Source organism: Solenopsis invicta, chromosome 2 (assembly GCF_016802725.1).
Source record: "Solenopsis invicta isolate M01_SB chromosome 2, UNIL_Sinv_3.0, whole genome shotgun sequence".
Classification (NCBI taxonomy): Eukaryota; Metazoa; Arthropoda; class Insecta; order Hymenoptera; family Formicidae; genus Solenopsis; species Solenopsis invicta.
The window spans coordinates 6,409,512-6,426,938 of NC_052665.1; the positions used below are offsets into that span (position 1 = coordinate 6,409,512).

General features: G+C 38.6%; 1 protein-coding gene across 5 annotated transcripts in view; it reads left to right on the forward strand.

Moving 5' to 3' along the window:
- LOC105200821 (zwei Ig domain protein zig-8) overlaps positions 1-17,427 on the forward strand; it is a 308,484-nt gene that overhangs the window by 213,360 nt on the left and 77,697 nt on the right. For all 5 annotated transcript variants that reach the window (XM_011168567.3, XM_011168568.3, XM_011168569.3 and 2 more), the window contains one exon: positions 12,557-12,779. In XM_011168567.3, coding sequence (XP_011166869.1) covers positions 12,557-12,779 — 223 coding nt within the window. The remainder of the gene's footprint in view (positions 1-12,556; positions 12,780-17,427) is intronic.

The following is a 17,427-nucleotide window of genomic DNA, read 5'->3' on the forward strand; positions in this document are numbered from 1 at the left end:
AGCATGGTGGCACACAAATCGATGGTGAGCGATTATCGCGATTCGTCGCGTTAAAAAAATCAAATTCTGTATCTTGATGCTAAAAGGACCTACGTCCAAAATTGCCAAATTTGAGTTATATGAATTAATGAACTCTAAATAAGCCACTATTATTGTAAAAAGGACCAAACTTGAATTTGGCAATTTTGGACGTTGCACCCTTTTAGCACCAAGGTACAGAATTAATCTTGCTTGTAACGTCAAGCTTTGCGTGTGTTCGTTCGCTCTTTCTCTTTTCTCCCTTGTCCACTCAAATTGCTGCAGCAACGTCTTTACTTTTAGTCGCTTGTCATCGTTTCGTGTGTACGTACATAGTACATACGTGTACCAGCCGTGTACGGACGGTCTGTTACGGAACGTCGCGGAAATATATCCGTAAAGGTTGAAGGCACGCGAATGCTCGCGGTGGAATTTTGCGCTCGTGGAACGCTTCTCGATGTTGGTGAATCTGGACCAAATAGCGCAGCAAACTTTTCTACGCTTTCGTAACTGCTACAGCTATAAAATCTTAAAGATACCTTCCATTCGGGATAACGTTCCTCTGCAATCTCTTGTGGACAATCCCGAAGCTATCTCTAGTTGAAGATGATAATATAACGCGTAAGCCAATTTTCAGAGACTAAACTAGATGCCTCATCGTTTGAAATTATCATAATACAAGCGAAATGGCTGGCGAGAGTTTTAGCTTAACAAATTATTGTTAATGTTGTCATTACTTTTATTAGCGTCTTATGAAACGTCTGCGTTATTAAAAATACAAATGTAGGAAAAACATTCTGTTACGTTTGTACGATCATTTTCTGATCATCTTCAAACAAGTTGTAGAATTCAGTAACAATTAAATGTAACCTCCTCGTAGCTTTAACAATAAGTAGCAAACAGAAATTGCAACGAGATCGGAGCATGAAAAAATTATAGAGCTTCGTATAAAAGAGTAACGCGAAGTCGAATGCTTGTTATTTCTGGCTTGAAGCGAACGGTCGTTCGATGAATTTTTATCACTTGTTCGGTATCTTCTTCCTTGTTTTCTTGTTGGTTCAGTAATTTTTCAATTCCTCGCTCGTATTTATCCGAAGAAAATTCATTAAATATCGATGCTAAGAGATAGAGGGAGGAATAGTAGGAGGAGAAAGAGAGAGAGAGAGAGAGAGAGAGAGAGACGCGGATAAACGCGTTAGGGTGCACTTTTCATTTTCCGCCGTCCGATCCGATAACTAACGATAAGATGGATATACTCGGTTAGTGTAGTTCCATTAATTGGGTCAACGATTTTCCTCGTAACGTTCGACCATCCGTTATCTTAAAGCTTAATATGTTAAATTTAATATTTCCAATATTAAGCTTCTATTAAATTTTTCGAGGGCTTCTAAAATATCCGGTCACAAGCACCGCGGACGCAGCAGCAACGTATTTCTGAACAATGGAAAGCGCATTGCAAATCTGCGAACGCACGTTGGTTGGATAAAAATTTGAAAGAGCTCTCAGTGAAAGAGCACAATACCACGAACACCTAACCGAAATTCGAGCCGTCGCGCGAGGACGGCGAGGGCGGCGAGGGTAAGCGTGGGTAAATCGATGATGGCGAGCGACTCTTAAGAATCAAATTTCCCATACGCGTCACGCAGCACGTTTACTCTGTACACTGAGGCTGCGAGAGAGAAAGAGAGAGAGAGAGAGAGCGGAGGGATGAAAACCGGGGAGAAATTTGAGTTCTCCCCGAGGGTACGGGAAGCGCAGGAGCTTCTTCCACGGCTGGTGGGACAGCGTAAAAGACTGTAGCGAGCGGTGCAGCAGCACGAAGACGAATGGTTAACCGATAGAACGCGGTAGACAAACTAGTTCGCGATACGCAACCCTCCCTCGAGTCGCCATCGTTTCTTCCCTCTCGTCTCCACCCTCGTTTCCTCGCCGCGTCGTGCGATTTCCCCGACGGCGGTGTGCAACCGCGACTTTAACCTCGTGACCCAGGAACCGAGACAGGATTAATACCCGGCCAGTTCCACCCTGGTTATCCTCAATTCGCCAAGAGAAAAACGTCGATATGTCAATTAATAAATTTAGTTTTTTTTTCTCGTTTTAATTTGCTTCGTTCTCTTAAATAATCTAAACGATGTACAGTATTTTTAAAGCTTTCCTCTCATTGGCAATATCTTGCTCTAGTATTTCATTGTATTAGCTGCGAAAATCTCTACCATTTTCACTATGAAATACAAATATAAGGCGCGCACGTGCGTGCACGCTCATTCGCTAGCTCCTTTCGTACAGGCGTATCGCTGTGCGTCGAAAGTCGTTTACGTTGGAACGAAAGTAATCTCCGGAAAGTCGTTGCAAAGGTGAAGGCGCGGTTACGGACGCGTTTGCTTTGGCGACACTTTGGCCAGCGAAACTTGTCGTAATAATGCAACTTTTCTACGTGCCGCGAGTTAGGAATTTTTTTCTTTATTTTTTTTTTTATTGCTAAAGGGGAAACTTGCACATAAGCACATGAAGCATGAAGCGCCGATTTTACGTTTTTGAAATACAAGTAATTAACAGCTTTTATTATAATTAATAAAAAATATTATGCCCGCTTGATGAAATGTACCTAACAAAATGATTACATTATAACGTTTTAATTCAAACTATCATTATTGTAAAAATATTCTTGTTACATTAATCACGTATCGCTAAACAGAAAAAAAATTAATATCGAATCAACAATTCATTGTTTTATATACACCTCAACAAGAATATAAAATCTTCTTGGAAGAATTTATAACCTTAAACAGACATAATTTGCTTACATGAAGAGAAAAATTTTCGTATATATAAAACAATGAATTGTTGATTTAATATTAAATTTTTTTCTGTGTATACTTGGCATTTTCCGAAAGTTTGTATAAATTGGATAAAAAGAGCCCATTTACTATTATTCATGTTCTTGGTATTTTTGCACGAGATACACTGATGGCACATTTAATTATTACGCACGACGGTAAGCTTAATTGTGAACTTTGAATTAATCGATCAAACGTTGGTACAGAGGACGTGTCCTTTGACCTTTTGCATCCGCAATGCATACCGCATTCGCAAATGGGATCAAATTAACCTCGTCCATCCTACGGGATGTAAAACGCGATGACTTGGGAACTATCCGCTATCAAGCATTTATACGCTACCCCAATGCGCTCCACTTCAGAACGATAATTGCTAATTGAACTTGTCACGTAATCAAGTATTCAAGTTCCGGAGTGAGAACGCTCTCGCGAATAATTATATCATTCAGAATTTCTGATTTACAAGCTCTCGGATAATGATTCTCACAAAGTCCCGTTGAAAGATTACGGTTTATTACGGAAAACATTCCTTTTTCAATTTGTTTCAATTATTTTTATTTTACTTTATTTTCAAATTTCTCTCTCTCTCTCTCTTCTCTATTTATCTCTCTTTTCAAGAAAACTTCGATTCCATATTCATCAAGGGCGTTGCTGAAATATTCCTCGACCTGGGACAGCCTGTATAATTAATTGAAACTCATAATCCGCGGAATCTACTTACTATCTGAAAATCGAGGAAAAACGAGTTTCTTTCGTTGTCATGCTTAAATATGCACCGACGAGAAGAATAATACAGCACTGATGTTCGCGCAGTAATTAACAGCGCGGCTTAATTAAGTATCGACGATGGCGATGCTCGTGGGGACAGCACGAAACGTCGACCATGTTCGATAGCGTATATCGTCGAGTTGATACAATATACCGGAAGCGGGCGCGGGGACACGCGAACATTATCAGTGACTCTCGCGATTGATAAGCTACGAGCAGTTTCCAGTCGGACGCTTTAGAATTCATCGAATGGAACGTGTCGATTCAGCAGTATTGAGCACGAGAAGTATGCAAAAGAAAGATAGAGGAAAGTTGAGTCCTATTTTTTTCTTCGTGCGTGTACAGAACTTTATTCGTTGCGGGTCTACTTTCGTAATTACGTCGGGCGTTACGTTTTGTCCGAAAATTTAAAAATTACTGGTCGATACTCAATTAAAAGTATTAATCAAACGCAAATAAAACGTAACGTCGTCTCTTGCATTTCGTGTACCCGTCTGTTCCTTTTTTCTCACCCGTATTTTCTTATTATAAATATCCTGGCAATTGGTAAGCCATATGTGTCTAACGCGAGCATTTCAATTATTCGCTAATTTCTCAGTTTTATTTTCCCGCGAGCATTTCCTTTCTCAATGCGCGCGGATTTTAATGCTGATTGACATTGAATCCATCGCATTGGTGGAATATTTCATGTCGCGAAATTAACGTGCGCCGAATAACGAGAAACAGGGAATAATTGCGGTTTCCAGAACAGGAAAGAAATAAATAGTCGCATGCTGCTACTTCGATGATCGCTATTAAGCGCCGACTTCCGTCGTCGATGCATAAACGATTTAATTTTCCTCGTGACGGCGCATTTAACCCATCTCTATAAAAGGTTGAAATCTTTTAAAAATATACCGTACTCGTACATTGCTTGAATTTTTCTCGAGTTTATTTTATTGTTTTGCGCGCACATAGATTCTATTTTCGCAATTTCCGCAAACAAAATCTATTGAATAGAATCTCGCCGAGCGCAGTAATAATTATAGATACAGAGTGAACGGTAACGAGGAATTAAATATTGCGGACATTAATTGCATCCGCACTTCTGGATCACGCTGAAGTTATGTACCAGTTTATTTATATAGAAAGAAAAAGAGAGAGAAAGAGAGGCTGCTACGGATAATTTCAGTTTTCTGCGTTTTAATCTTCATGCTGCGTGTATGCAGCAATTGTTCCGTTATATTCATCACAAAGCTAATCACAAAAAGAAGGCAAGAAGAAAAAAATCGATGGTATACTCGGGCGGTACGCGGCTATGCGAGGCGATTTCGCTACGTGCGATTAAACGGCGCATAATCTGCGCATCCGAAATACAATTTGGCGGTCGAGCTAATTATCAAAGTGCCGCTAACGAGCAATGAATTATATCTACGTATTTAGCGAGTCGTAATCCGACGCGCAGCCGCGCCACTTTTGTTGCGACCCCGGTTGAAAAGCTCCGTCCGATTTCCAATTTTATTGTGTGCACGCGCCAGGGAATTTCGCTGACAACGCCCCCGTAAGCGTTTCTAGCGTTTATTCAACTGTGATAGCTACGAAATTAACGTAACCTCGTTCGGCCAACTGAGTCGATTTACATGCGGCCGACACGCATATATTCGCGGCGCGTGTATGTTTCAAAATGTCGAAAAATTGCCTACGTATAACTCTTCTCCGAAGCGTATAAAACACAATGCAAAATATGCGCGAGTGTTAAATACGGTGAAAATGTTAAACGGACCAACTCTGACATTGTTTATTGATCTTATCGCGGGTAAGCGACAAATCAATTTTAAATAAATGCAAAGCCACAAATGTTTCAGGAGGTAAAAAATTTTCACCTTAAGTGTGTACTCAATTATATATAAATATCCGAAAGTGCATTGCATGTCTACGTCTATTTCCGTCGAGACGTGGTCTCGCGCAATATCTTGCGATATTGATATTCGATGTGCGATTAAATTTACGAACGTTCTGGAAATGTGTACAATAAGAATAGGTTTGTAAGATAATTCTTTACTCGCGCAAAAATCTATCCCAAATATAGCGATGTAGCACAGCTCTGTCCTTTATCTGTATTTGTTCTCTTAATAACTCATATAAAAATAGCATTCAACAGCATGCGGTTAATTGCAGAAACAACCCAACTCCGAGCAGCTGACATTTGGCCTCGACTCCATCGATCGTTTAATCTTGAAAACTCAATTAAGAGTGATGCTAAGCGCGTCGGAATATCACTATGGCGGATGAGGGTTTCGCAAGAAAGTCTATCGATTAATAGATGAAAGGGAGTAAGGTGAAACCTTACCTTCCTTGTCGTCAAGAGGCAAACGAGGGAGAGAAGCGTCCTAACGGTGAAGGCTGATGGCGCTTGAAAGTGGTTCGACACGTTCTGGTGAACTATAGGATATCGGAAATCCGTTATGTCCTTAAAGATCATTAATTGGCAGTAGTTAGCCACCTTAACTGTCGAACGAGTTCTCTTTTACAATCTACAAAGTTTTAGAATATTTCGGGACTTGAACGTAAAACAAGGAAAACGTCGTCTTACCTCAAAATCCCTCCGAAAAGCGATATCTTTTTAGACGTGTAACGTCTAAGATGGAAGGTCAAGATTGTGGAGCTGCTTGAATAATTTTACCTTTGTCTCGTCAGCATATCACTAGTTTCCATCTCCCCCTCCCCTTTACTCTTCTCTCTTTCTCTCTCTTTCTCTTTCTGCTCGCTCTTTTCCGACTTAATTATATGTTCTTTGTTAAAAATAGAGATAACTTCAGATAATTTCAGAAACAAATTGATTGCTTTGAAAAAAATTCTAAAGAATAATTAAAAAATAACTTATATGTATAGTTTGTATTCTTTATTTCTTCAAAAAAGTTACACATAAAATAGAAATTGAAATCATAATTTTCAACCATAATTTTATTTATCAATTTCTCGCTTGAAGAAATCTTCATTAAAAGATCAAAACGCAGAACAGAGAATTCTGTTAATCGTGTGCGAATCGTCTCGAAAATTGCGCAGGCGATAAAAAATGTAAAAGTATGGGGGATAGGGACAACGTGAATTGTACGCGACATTGTAATCCTCGTGAGAAGCTTATCGGACAGGACAGCGCGTTCATGTGTATTGTCGCATTCGTCTGTACGTACAGGATGCACGATGCACATCCGGTACGCGCGAATAAAACAACGCTCTTCCTGTACCAGCCGAGTGGGACAACGGCAATTAGCGCCTCCGGCTGGCAATATGCGCATAAACGAAAAATATATACGAGAAATGCTAATACACGCGCTCGCGCACGCGTTCTCTCTACACCACCACAATGCTGTGCTAAAAGCATGTTTTTCTCCTGTGATCATCCTCTGTTTTGTCGTCGGCAAATATTTTCATAGTAAAACTAATTTGATTTCTTTCAAATAAACAGAAAACCTAGGCTAGTGTTCAGAATCAATTCCTACATTCAAAAACGTCTCAAGTGCCATCTTAAGATGCCGTCAACCAATCACGGAATCGTATTAACATTCTCAGACATTACTCAAGGCGATCTTGAAATAAGAATCGACTGTGAATACCGACTATTCTTCTTATATATTCACATTTATGCAATTATGCTTTTGATATTCTGATACAATTTCACGCTTATTGAGATTAATGTTGTATGCGTCTTTCTTGAAGGTGGAGAATACAAAGTGGAAAATGCAATGTTTTCAATATAATAAGATAAATGCGACAAAGTTAACATTGACAGGTTGCATGATAAAAAATGAAAAATAAGCAGGGTTTTGCAACCATGTTGCTCGTGATAGAACAATAAGATTTTCTAGACTTTTCTGGCTGAGGTGAAATATCCTGCGAAAGGACGGAAGGGTGTGAAATTGTCGAGAGAAACAGCCTCCGTGGACAATTCGATTGTCGTAAATGGAGATTGTCGTGATAAAATTGTGCGGGTATAGGCACAATCCCATGGGATAAATAGACTATTCGTTCCCATTGACCCTTAGAATGATTGTCTCGCTATAAAATGCGAATAACCTGCTGAAAATTGCTGAACAGATGCGAACTGTGCTGCGTCATCAATGCGTGAATTACATTATCTAATGTAACAATGTACACGAATAGTGTTAGATAATTTAAAAAACCGCACTTAATAAATCTTATTTTTTTTTGTTTTATTTTTTTTTGTTTAGCATGTTAAATAATCGTTAATTAATTCGAATTACAAAGAACAATTTGACAGAAAAAACTCTGGTTAAATTTCAAAATATAATTGTTAAGAAAAATATGAAATCCAATGTATTGTAATTTGCTAAAATACATCAAAGTGATATAAAACATGAAAACAAAGAAAAAACGATAAACAGCCAACATAATTGTGAAATTCAGATTACCTCGTTACATTGATATTTCGTACCTAATCTCTCTGTTGTTTTTTTAATCGGCTTAATGTTCGTAATACTATTGATCGGGATAATATTACCAACTATTGTGTTATGTACAAAATCCGTCTTTCACGTAGCTAGTTTAAAATTGCCGATTTTTAATAATAAAATTGTATTTTTATCTTGAAATCAAACAAATGAAATGCCTGTGGTGTAATAATTATATTCGCCATGCGATAAAACGATTATTTACGACTTTTTAAAGATAACAGTCAATAATCTCTATTCGGCAAAATAAAAATGTTTAATATATCATATTGGCGCACTATTTTTCAGTTAATTACCTTATAACAAACCAGTATATATTTTACACTCTCAAATGTACTTAATATTGTTTCGCTTAAATTCCATGATTTTATGAGGGGAGGAGCGTAAATTTTATAAACAAGTACATTATGATAATTCAAAAATCCGTTATTTAGAAAAAACAACATTTTTTTTAGTTTATGGAACACTATTCAATTTGAATTTTTTTGACTAATGTGCAAAAAATATATAAATTTTTTGCTTATAATTTATATTGACCAATTTTGTCGATATATTAAAGAATGTTTATTCGCTATTTAAATTCAGTTTCAAAGCATCGTAAAAAAATGTATCATGAAAATCACGGACACAATTAGAACAGAAATGACCACATAATCATGACAGAATCTATTGTAGGACTGGCTGAAGTCACGTTGTGGCAAAGCCTTACGTGTGCTTTGTGTAACGATTTGTGTTTCCCAGTAGAATATGCCATCGCGAGTTGGGCGTTCTAATATCTCTCGGATATACTGCAATATGTTTCACGATGTGTGTGTATGTACGTGTGCATGCGAGCGAGTGATAGAGTGAAAGAGAGAAACTAATTTACCTTTCACCTTTCGTATCAAAATCTTATTTTATCCGGCACAAAATTAGGTCAAAATCTTCTTACGCGAAATTTGTTTACGCGGGGTAATTGATCGGTAAATTTATTAATTTTGCTCGTGTCGCTTTGTATTTGATTGGATAGTGGATGCTAACACGGTAAATCTCGCCTGACGTCGATTTCAATAACTCGTACGTCAAGCAACATAACATCACGACGAAATAGTAGATTGATTGATTTCTCATCAAATGAGGCAACGTGTTCACTATTCCGGTAGACAGTGTTATTTTGTTTATTTATGATCTTTAGTAAATATTGTCTTTCACGTGCAATTACCTGGTACTCTACTATTTTATCTGAGAGGAACGGACGTTGATATTTGCCGCTCTTGTTTTTGTTGCTATATTAAAATCTCAATAATGTATCTCTTGAATACCATAATATTATCATTAATTGTTATAAATTGTATTCTTAAATTTTTATGTTTACAGCCATATCAAAATTGATTATTTTATTCAGTATTTTCCACTTTCCGTAAATTTATCAAGAAACAGAATAAATCTGCCTGTCTATCTGCACTCGGTGGACTACGAGAAAGGAAATTCGCATAAATCGTATTTGCGCGGCGACAGCGGAATCGGTATGCAAAGGCCAACTATGCGGTAGGGCGTCAGGAACCGGTGTGAGAACCAGGAACGCAGGATGCAGAGTCGACAGTGTTTGACCCACCGTCCTGAATCCGGCCCGGCCGGAAGCCTTCGAGCTCGACAACTATGGCATTTCGTGTCAGCCACGTAACATAAATTAACAAGAGACATAACCGGTGCGCGCGATACGCACACGCGACAAGCGCAATAAAACTACGCACTGCAAAAATGAGATAGCGAATCTCGTCTGACCAAACTCGAATGTATCTACTTACGAGGCTTTGCTTTCACGCTGTTCCATCTTCCGTCGTCGAGGATGAAGGTCTCTCTCTCTCTCTCTCTCTCTCTCTGATTTCCTTCCCACTAAGAAGACACCCTTATCTACCAACTACCTCCTCCTTATCTGCTCGGATATCACTGCAAGTTCTCAAACAAGAGACATCTTCAGGTCGCCGAAACTTCCGTGGCAACTCGTATTCGTCCGGCAGCAGGACTCACCAAGCGAGGTCCTCACGGAAACTATGAAGTGAGTTGGATAAGGATCCAGAGAAGCGAATCTCAGAGAGCACGAAGAGAGATAAAGATAGAGAGAGAGAGAGAGAGAGAGAATAGTTGTTAGTAGATAGGTATATCGGTCCCCCGGAATCCGGACGATGGCGCACTTAATGAAAGACTTTGGACAGAAATTGAATCGGGCATTAAAATTTAAGGGTGTCAGAAACAATACGGAGGATGAGTGCTAAGCGTTATGCAATGGCGATTTCATGTTTGTAATATTTAACATTGTAAAGTTTAAAGCCCGTTTGAAGCTGGTATTAAGACAACTAGTATAGTTAGGCAAACTCGGTTAATTTTAACTCGATTAATTCAATTTTCCACGTGTTGTGTTACGTGTTCGGTGTTTCCTCGTTCGCGTTATTAATCTTTGATTAAAGCTTAATTAATTCCGACCTTTGATGTAAACTTAGCTTTCGATACCGCGACATTCAATTTGTCCGGCAATATCGGACGGAAAGGAGGAGCACATTTCCGCATTTAGGATAGCGGGAACATTTGGGACATCTTCCATAGTAGCGTGTTGAAACGCATCTGAACCGTTACTGCATGTACAAGGTTCATGTGCCTTTCGAGTAATGCATATCGACCTCACCGAAGGATGCAAATATTTACACGTCGCTAGGTCCGGGTGTCCAATTATCGCAGCTCGAGGCGTTTTATCTCGCACGCTAACTTCGCAACGATATGCAAAGCGACTCTATTAATTCCTCCGTACGAGAAGGAAGGAACGCTCGCTCTCGGAGCGCACGCTCGAAAGTTGTATCTGATGTGGCGTCGTATATCCCGTTCGCTAGTCTGAATTTAGATCTCGCGTATGCTTTGTAATTTATTCTATTACATGTACCATTGGAAACCGCGACAGCGGTATCAGCTTACGAGTCGCTGTCTCGTGCACGCGCCGGCGTCGCATCCGCCGCCGCCGTCGCCGCGTTACGTGTTTCAAAAGACGACAGTTGGTTTGCGCAGCGACGAATTGTCCTTTTCAAGTAAACGATTGCACTTTTTTAATTCCCAATGCGCAAAGATAAAAATTACTTGTTACGATTTGCAGTGTTTTTATTAATTCTTTACACAACTTTGTTTCTTTGCAAAATTATTTTCTCTTATTATTTTCTCTCACATTAACATACATGGGGCATTCCACGTGAAAAGGATTCACCTAATTATATCTATTTTTAGAAATTTGAAAAAATTTTTAAAGATACTTTAATACATGTAGAATGTTGTGCCATAAAAGAAATTTTGGGATCGCAATGGGATTCTCTCGAAAACTAATATCTTTTCCAATACAAAATAATATCAATTTTTATTGGTCAATTATTTAATACTGCATAATATATTTTTAAGAAATAATTATAAAATAAAAAATAGTTATAAAGTCTTTGTGTTTTATTGCGAAATAAATAAGTCTAGAGAATATAAAATGCAAAGACTTCACAACTATTTTTTATTTTATAGGTATTTATTAAAAATATATTATTTACGTAGTATTAAATAATTGACCAATAAAAATTGATATTTATCTAACTTTTGGCTGAAATTATAATTTTATATTGAATAAAATATTTATATTTTATAATTTTATATTGGAAAAAATATTTGTTTTTGAGAGGATTCTATTGCAATCTCAAAATTTTATGGTACGATATTCTACACGTATTAAACTAAAATTTTAGAATTTTTCAAATTTTAAAAAATGAATATAATTGTTTATTTCTTTATTTAAAACTAAAAAACTTATTTTTTCAATACTATTAAATTTTTTTCACTAAAATTAACGTTTTTATCTAAAAGTATGGAAAAAAATCTTAAACAAAACATGTGTCTAAAAGTGTTTTAATTTTAGGTAGAAATGTTAAAAAAAGAAAAATTTCTTTTCTTAATTTAAACGATAGCCTTCAATATCTTTGATGCAAGGCATATAATACTTATTTTTTTATCATCAACCTCATACAATATGTCCACTAACATGTTTTCATTATCATTTAAAAAATTTCAAACAGTTTGTTTTTAGATGGACTCCTTTCACGTGGAATGCCCCACATATGGAATGTAAAATATTACTTGTAGTTCATTTTATCTTGTCATATGTTACAGATAAAAAAAATGTCGTTTATTCTTATCTCGATTGTTTATCGCGCATGTTTATCAGTAAGAAAATTTACTCGTTTGATAAGTCGCACCAACAGCCCGTTGAAAATACTTGGCTAAGTCCTGACCGATATTTTGCTAATTACCAGGCACAAACAAACCACTAATTACATGTCCCGGTACAATGGATAACCCTCAACCAAGCGCACAAAAGATTCTAGGTCTAGACTAATAAGTTCAACCAATGTGAAATCATTCGTGATTTTCACGGTGAATCTTTTTTTTACATTCTCTCAACTCCTATTTCATTTTCGTTTGCAGATGACACTACAAGTATCGTGGGTACGGCACAGGGACGTCCATTTGCTTACAATTGGTCGTTACACGTACACGAACGACCAGCGATTTCGAGCGATCCACAACCCTCATTCGGACGACTGGACGCTCCAAATTAAGTACCCGCAGCATCGAGATAGCGGTATTTACGAGTGCCAGGTCTCCACGACGCCGCACATGAGTCATCTAGTCCATTTAAATGTAATTGGTAAGTTATTTCGATAACTCGACATTCAGCGAACGATGAGATATGCGTCCAAGAGTTGAAAAGCGGATTGTCACTCGTTTCTGAAACGATATCGATTATAAAACATCGAGAGTGCGTGCCACGGAATAGATTTAACTCGCTTCCGTGTGCGATATCCCGCGGTTAGGTTTCTATCAAATATTAGTATGCGGGGAGCATGCGGGGATCCTGTCTAATTACGACGGTGTACGCAACAATTAGTTAATTCTAATCTGAATCTGCCCTAGTTACGTAGCAACTGCGCGAAATTTAAGCCGAGCTTAAATTTTGGCGGAGCGCCAATTGAACACCTGGGATTGGTTGATACCGATGTTGAGCTAAGCTCTGCCCTCTTCTTCCAGAGATAGGAAGATTTCCATTACCGCAAAATTATCCGCACGGACTTTAATTCGATAACGACACCTCTCAACTTTTTCGCCGCGCCGCGCCGCGCTGCGCCGCGCCGCGGAGAGATAAATTTGAAGAGATACGCGCCGCCGACGTGTCGACGAGTTCGCTCCTGGGGTTTGCATAAGTAATTACTCGCCGATAATCGAACGCACGTACGTCAGCGCGGAACGCAAGCGATTCACATACATCATTCGCGATGCGGTATACGCGATTTAATCATGCGCCCGGTACGAACGCGAAAAGAAGTTTGCCGACTCGATCGTTTGAAGAGCAAACTTTTATACCAGGCCATATCGCACGTACGGTTCGCTCCGAAAAACTTTCGCGATCGCTTGAACGTCAGGCCGAGAATTTATCTAGCGCGGTGCACGGCGAATTGATTTAAATCGTCCTGAGAGCAGCGGCGGCGCTCGCCGCGTGCCTCCCTCCTTTTGTTTCTTCCCCTCGCGATACATCGTCATCGTTGTCGCACGTCTTGATCGTTCTCCGCACAATTAAAGTCACAAATTCCCTCTTTAAGCCTCACCAGCGAGAAACTGCTTCTTAAAATTTCGCCTACATTAAGACGAAGGGGCCGGAACGATCGTATTTTTCTCTTCTTTCCTTTTTCTTTCTCCGACGCGCGCGCGCCTGTCGGCCTGTTATATTCCCCTCGGAGGTGATCTCGGTAAAGAAACACACTGGAGAGACGAAGGTAGGTAAGAGAACGGGTCGTTTATCATTTCTAGCCCTGACCCTTAACGTAACGGTTGAACAAATGATCCTAAAAAGTAACGACTGTACACACTCGCTTGCCCGAAGAGGTTCCTCTTCTCCGCGGAGAGCATTGTACTTTTCTTCCGTGGTAACGTAATTACTCATCATTCGAGAGAGAGAGAAAGAAAAAGATAAGTTCGGGAACACGCATTTACGACAGATACAACAAATCTAAACTTACATCGATAAAATCTTCTCCCGCGTAATCGCCGCGCCGCGTCGTTCTATTAACCGAATATCGCCGTCGTTGATAAATAACCCTGCGAGTCTGCTTTACGTTCTTGTCGGAATTTCTCTCTCGTTACAGTTAACAGCATTATCCGATTCTGTTATTCTACACGATCTTTCTACGAAATTAACAAGTGCGCGGACGATCGCGGAAATAGTCTCTTGCGAATCGAATCGACGACTATCGGTTTCGTGAAGCGATAACCAATAAATTTCACGACTTACCTCATGTAATCGGATCAATGAGCTTATATGACAATCGAAAAGCAATTTCAACTACTTACACGTTTATGAAGTTATTGAGTACCGTTGTAATTTTTTTCAATTAGAAAAAAATATATATATAAAAGCGCTACAAAATTTTGCGGCAAAATAATGAAAACTTTGTCTTTTCGAAGGTCAATTATAATAAAACGTTATTAAGTCTTCGTTAGACTCTTCGTTATCTCTGTAAATGAATTAGCATCTATGTACATACTCATATTATCTGCTACGAGAAAAATGTATTTTCTTTGTAATTAGATCGAAGCTTTTGTACCTCGTGCTTGGTCGTTAACGCATTATCAAGCTGGTATTATTCTTTTCTGTAGAGAGCGATTTTATATAAAATTACTGCAAACAGTTAGATATGGATTATCAATTTTTTTTTCACGAACCAGTTTTTTCACGCTGCCAGTTTATATCAACTGATATTAATTCTATTATACGGTACAATTTCACGATAAATATTTCAAACTAATATAAGCGAAACTAGCACGTAGGGGAATCAGTAAGCTGATTACAGAGGCCAGAACTTGTGGGTATCGCCATTTAAATGAATACCGAACTTTCGTGGCACCAAACCATCCGCAAATATTTCCGTTTCCTAGGACATCCTCGGCTTAAGCTGCGCCGCTATTTACATTCACTTACTGTCTCACCCGGGGCTTTCACGCGATGTCTTTTGCGCTGATTGTATTTGTTCACTTGTTTTCCAAGCGCAACTTCCCGCTAATATTCGCTATTAACATTTCTCGAACAACGCCGCGAAGGACTGACTAATTGGTAGTTTTTAACGCATTATATTTGAAAAATATGCTTTTTCATCGTGGCCTGAATACGCGAAGCGTGATGGAGAATGCAAAACAGCGTTACCTCGCTTTCCATCCAAGTTATACAGTCGCGTGTCTGTGTGTTGAAATACACGACGGTGATGTAACGGGGTTTATTTTTCTAAGTCAAAACACAATAGATTCCGCGGTGCGATTTACGAGTTCGCCGCTTACATTCTTCAAGATTTCGTTTAACCATTGTAAATAAAATTGCTCGACGACTGCAGGTATTTTTCTCGTTAAAGCACCGCGCGGTGGGGTGTCAGCCTTTCTCTCTCCCTCCTTCCCTCCCTCCCTTTCTCCCTTCTTTTTTTTCCTCTCGTCAACCTTCCGTTGAAAAATTGTTTCCCAACTCGCGCTGTGATCGTCAAATGTCTTTATCATTGCGCCTGTTGATATACGTTGCCCGTCTTTAAATCGCCTTTTGTTTACACCTATTGAATTAAAGTTTCGCGGTATCGATATTCAATGATTACGTCTCTTTAATTTTTCTTATTATCGTGACACATTTTTTACACTTTTTCTTTTTTTTTTACTTTCATATCTTTCTATCGATAAATAACTGTGGAGTAAAAACGCAAATACTTGTTGCATAAAATACAATGAGAGTGGTGTACGTAATATACAATTTTCTAATAATGATACTTTTCTCTGGAACTAGGTTATCCCATTCATTGTAGGTAATTGCAACGTATCTGATACTACGCGTATCTTCCAATCGTGAACAGGCTAACGACTCAGCACTACCGACCTTTATTAACGCGTTAAGCTTTATGTCCTTCAGATAGACGTCGCACCAGTGGATAGTATCGCCTCGTATCTCAACTCACGCCTGCTCCCTGCAGCTATAAATGCTTTCTCTCCGGTAATGCGGCTCACAAATTTGCAATATCCATGCTTTCTTGTTATCCCTACTACTCCTATTCTGGTCGCTTTCTCCTTCGTCACTCCATTTCTGCCTTTACGAGCGCGTAAAAGCTTATAATGATATCGTCGTGAACCGGCCGTGAACCACTTTCGCGGAGACTGGAATATTTCATTGCCGCGGGTACACGACTACTCGCAACAATTAATAACAAACACCTGCTATCGAGATCAACGTGGAACGATCAGAATTGCCGTGATAGGTACAACAACAAAATATCTAGAATTAATTCTACGAAAAAGAAAAGAATTTATATAAAATAAATTTTGATTGTCAAAAATTATGATTAATATAAAATTTATAGAAAAAAAATACCATGAATAACGTCATAATATTAATTCATTTATCAGAAAAGTCTCCTTTTCAAATTTAATTTGATTTTTTCCTGCGGTGAAATTTCAAGATGCAATCCCGCGAACAGTGCAAATTATCGCGGAAACGGTAATCATCGTGATTCAACGATCGCAATCTGGAAGCAATTTTTTCATTAGTCGCGAGTGCCTCTTATCGAGTATAATTTGAGATCTTGGAAAAGTATTCGAGGAGGAAAGTGTCAGATTCTCGTGGTAAAGTGCACTTTGCTCTATCTTAAGTGAGACTCCGGGTCGAATAGTTTCCCCACTATTTCTGCCTTAACTTTGATTAGACGCATTCAAATCGAACGCTTTTCTTTTCACCTTCCTCCCTTTGTATTTTTCGCATCTCTTCGAGAAACTTCGTGACGGAAAAGAAAATCTTTAATACGGATTATGTTCTGCCGTTACAAGAAAAGATTCATTTCTTGCTCGCGATTAATCATTCGATTCACGATCGCCAGTTGACGAGCAGCATCCGTGAGCTAACATACGTGTCTCAACGAACATTCATTCGACTTGTTTTGTCTATTAGACAAAGCTAAGTGAAATAAATCGATTGCAGTCGAGAAACGTACGACACCGCAGATTCTCTCTATCACAGATTCTACACTGTGCACAGCTTCCCATTAAAATGTACATTACTCAAACATATCAAAACTGGATCTTTCAAAGTTGAGGAAATAAATCATCGACTATCTTCCATTCTTCGTTATCAATTTTTACCCGATATCCACAGGTATACAATCACGCTTGTACGTCATATCAATTGTTCGGATTAATTAAATTCGATTAGTTAAATTCGAAAAAAAATAAATTGGATTTAAAAAAAAAGACAATTTCGTATTAACGAGAGGAGACGAGAC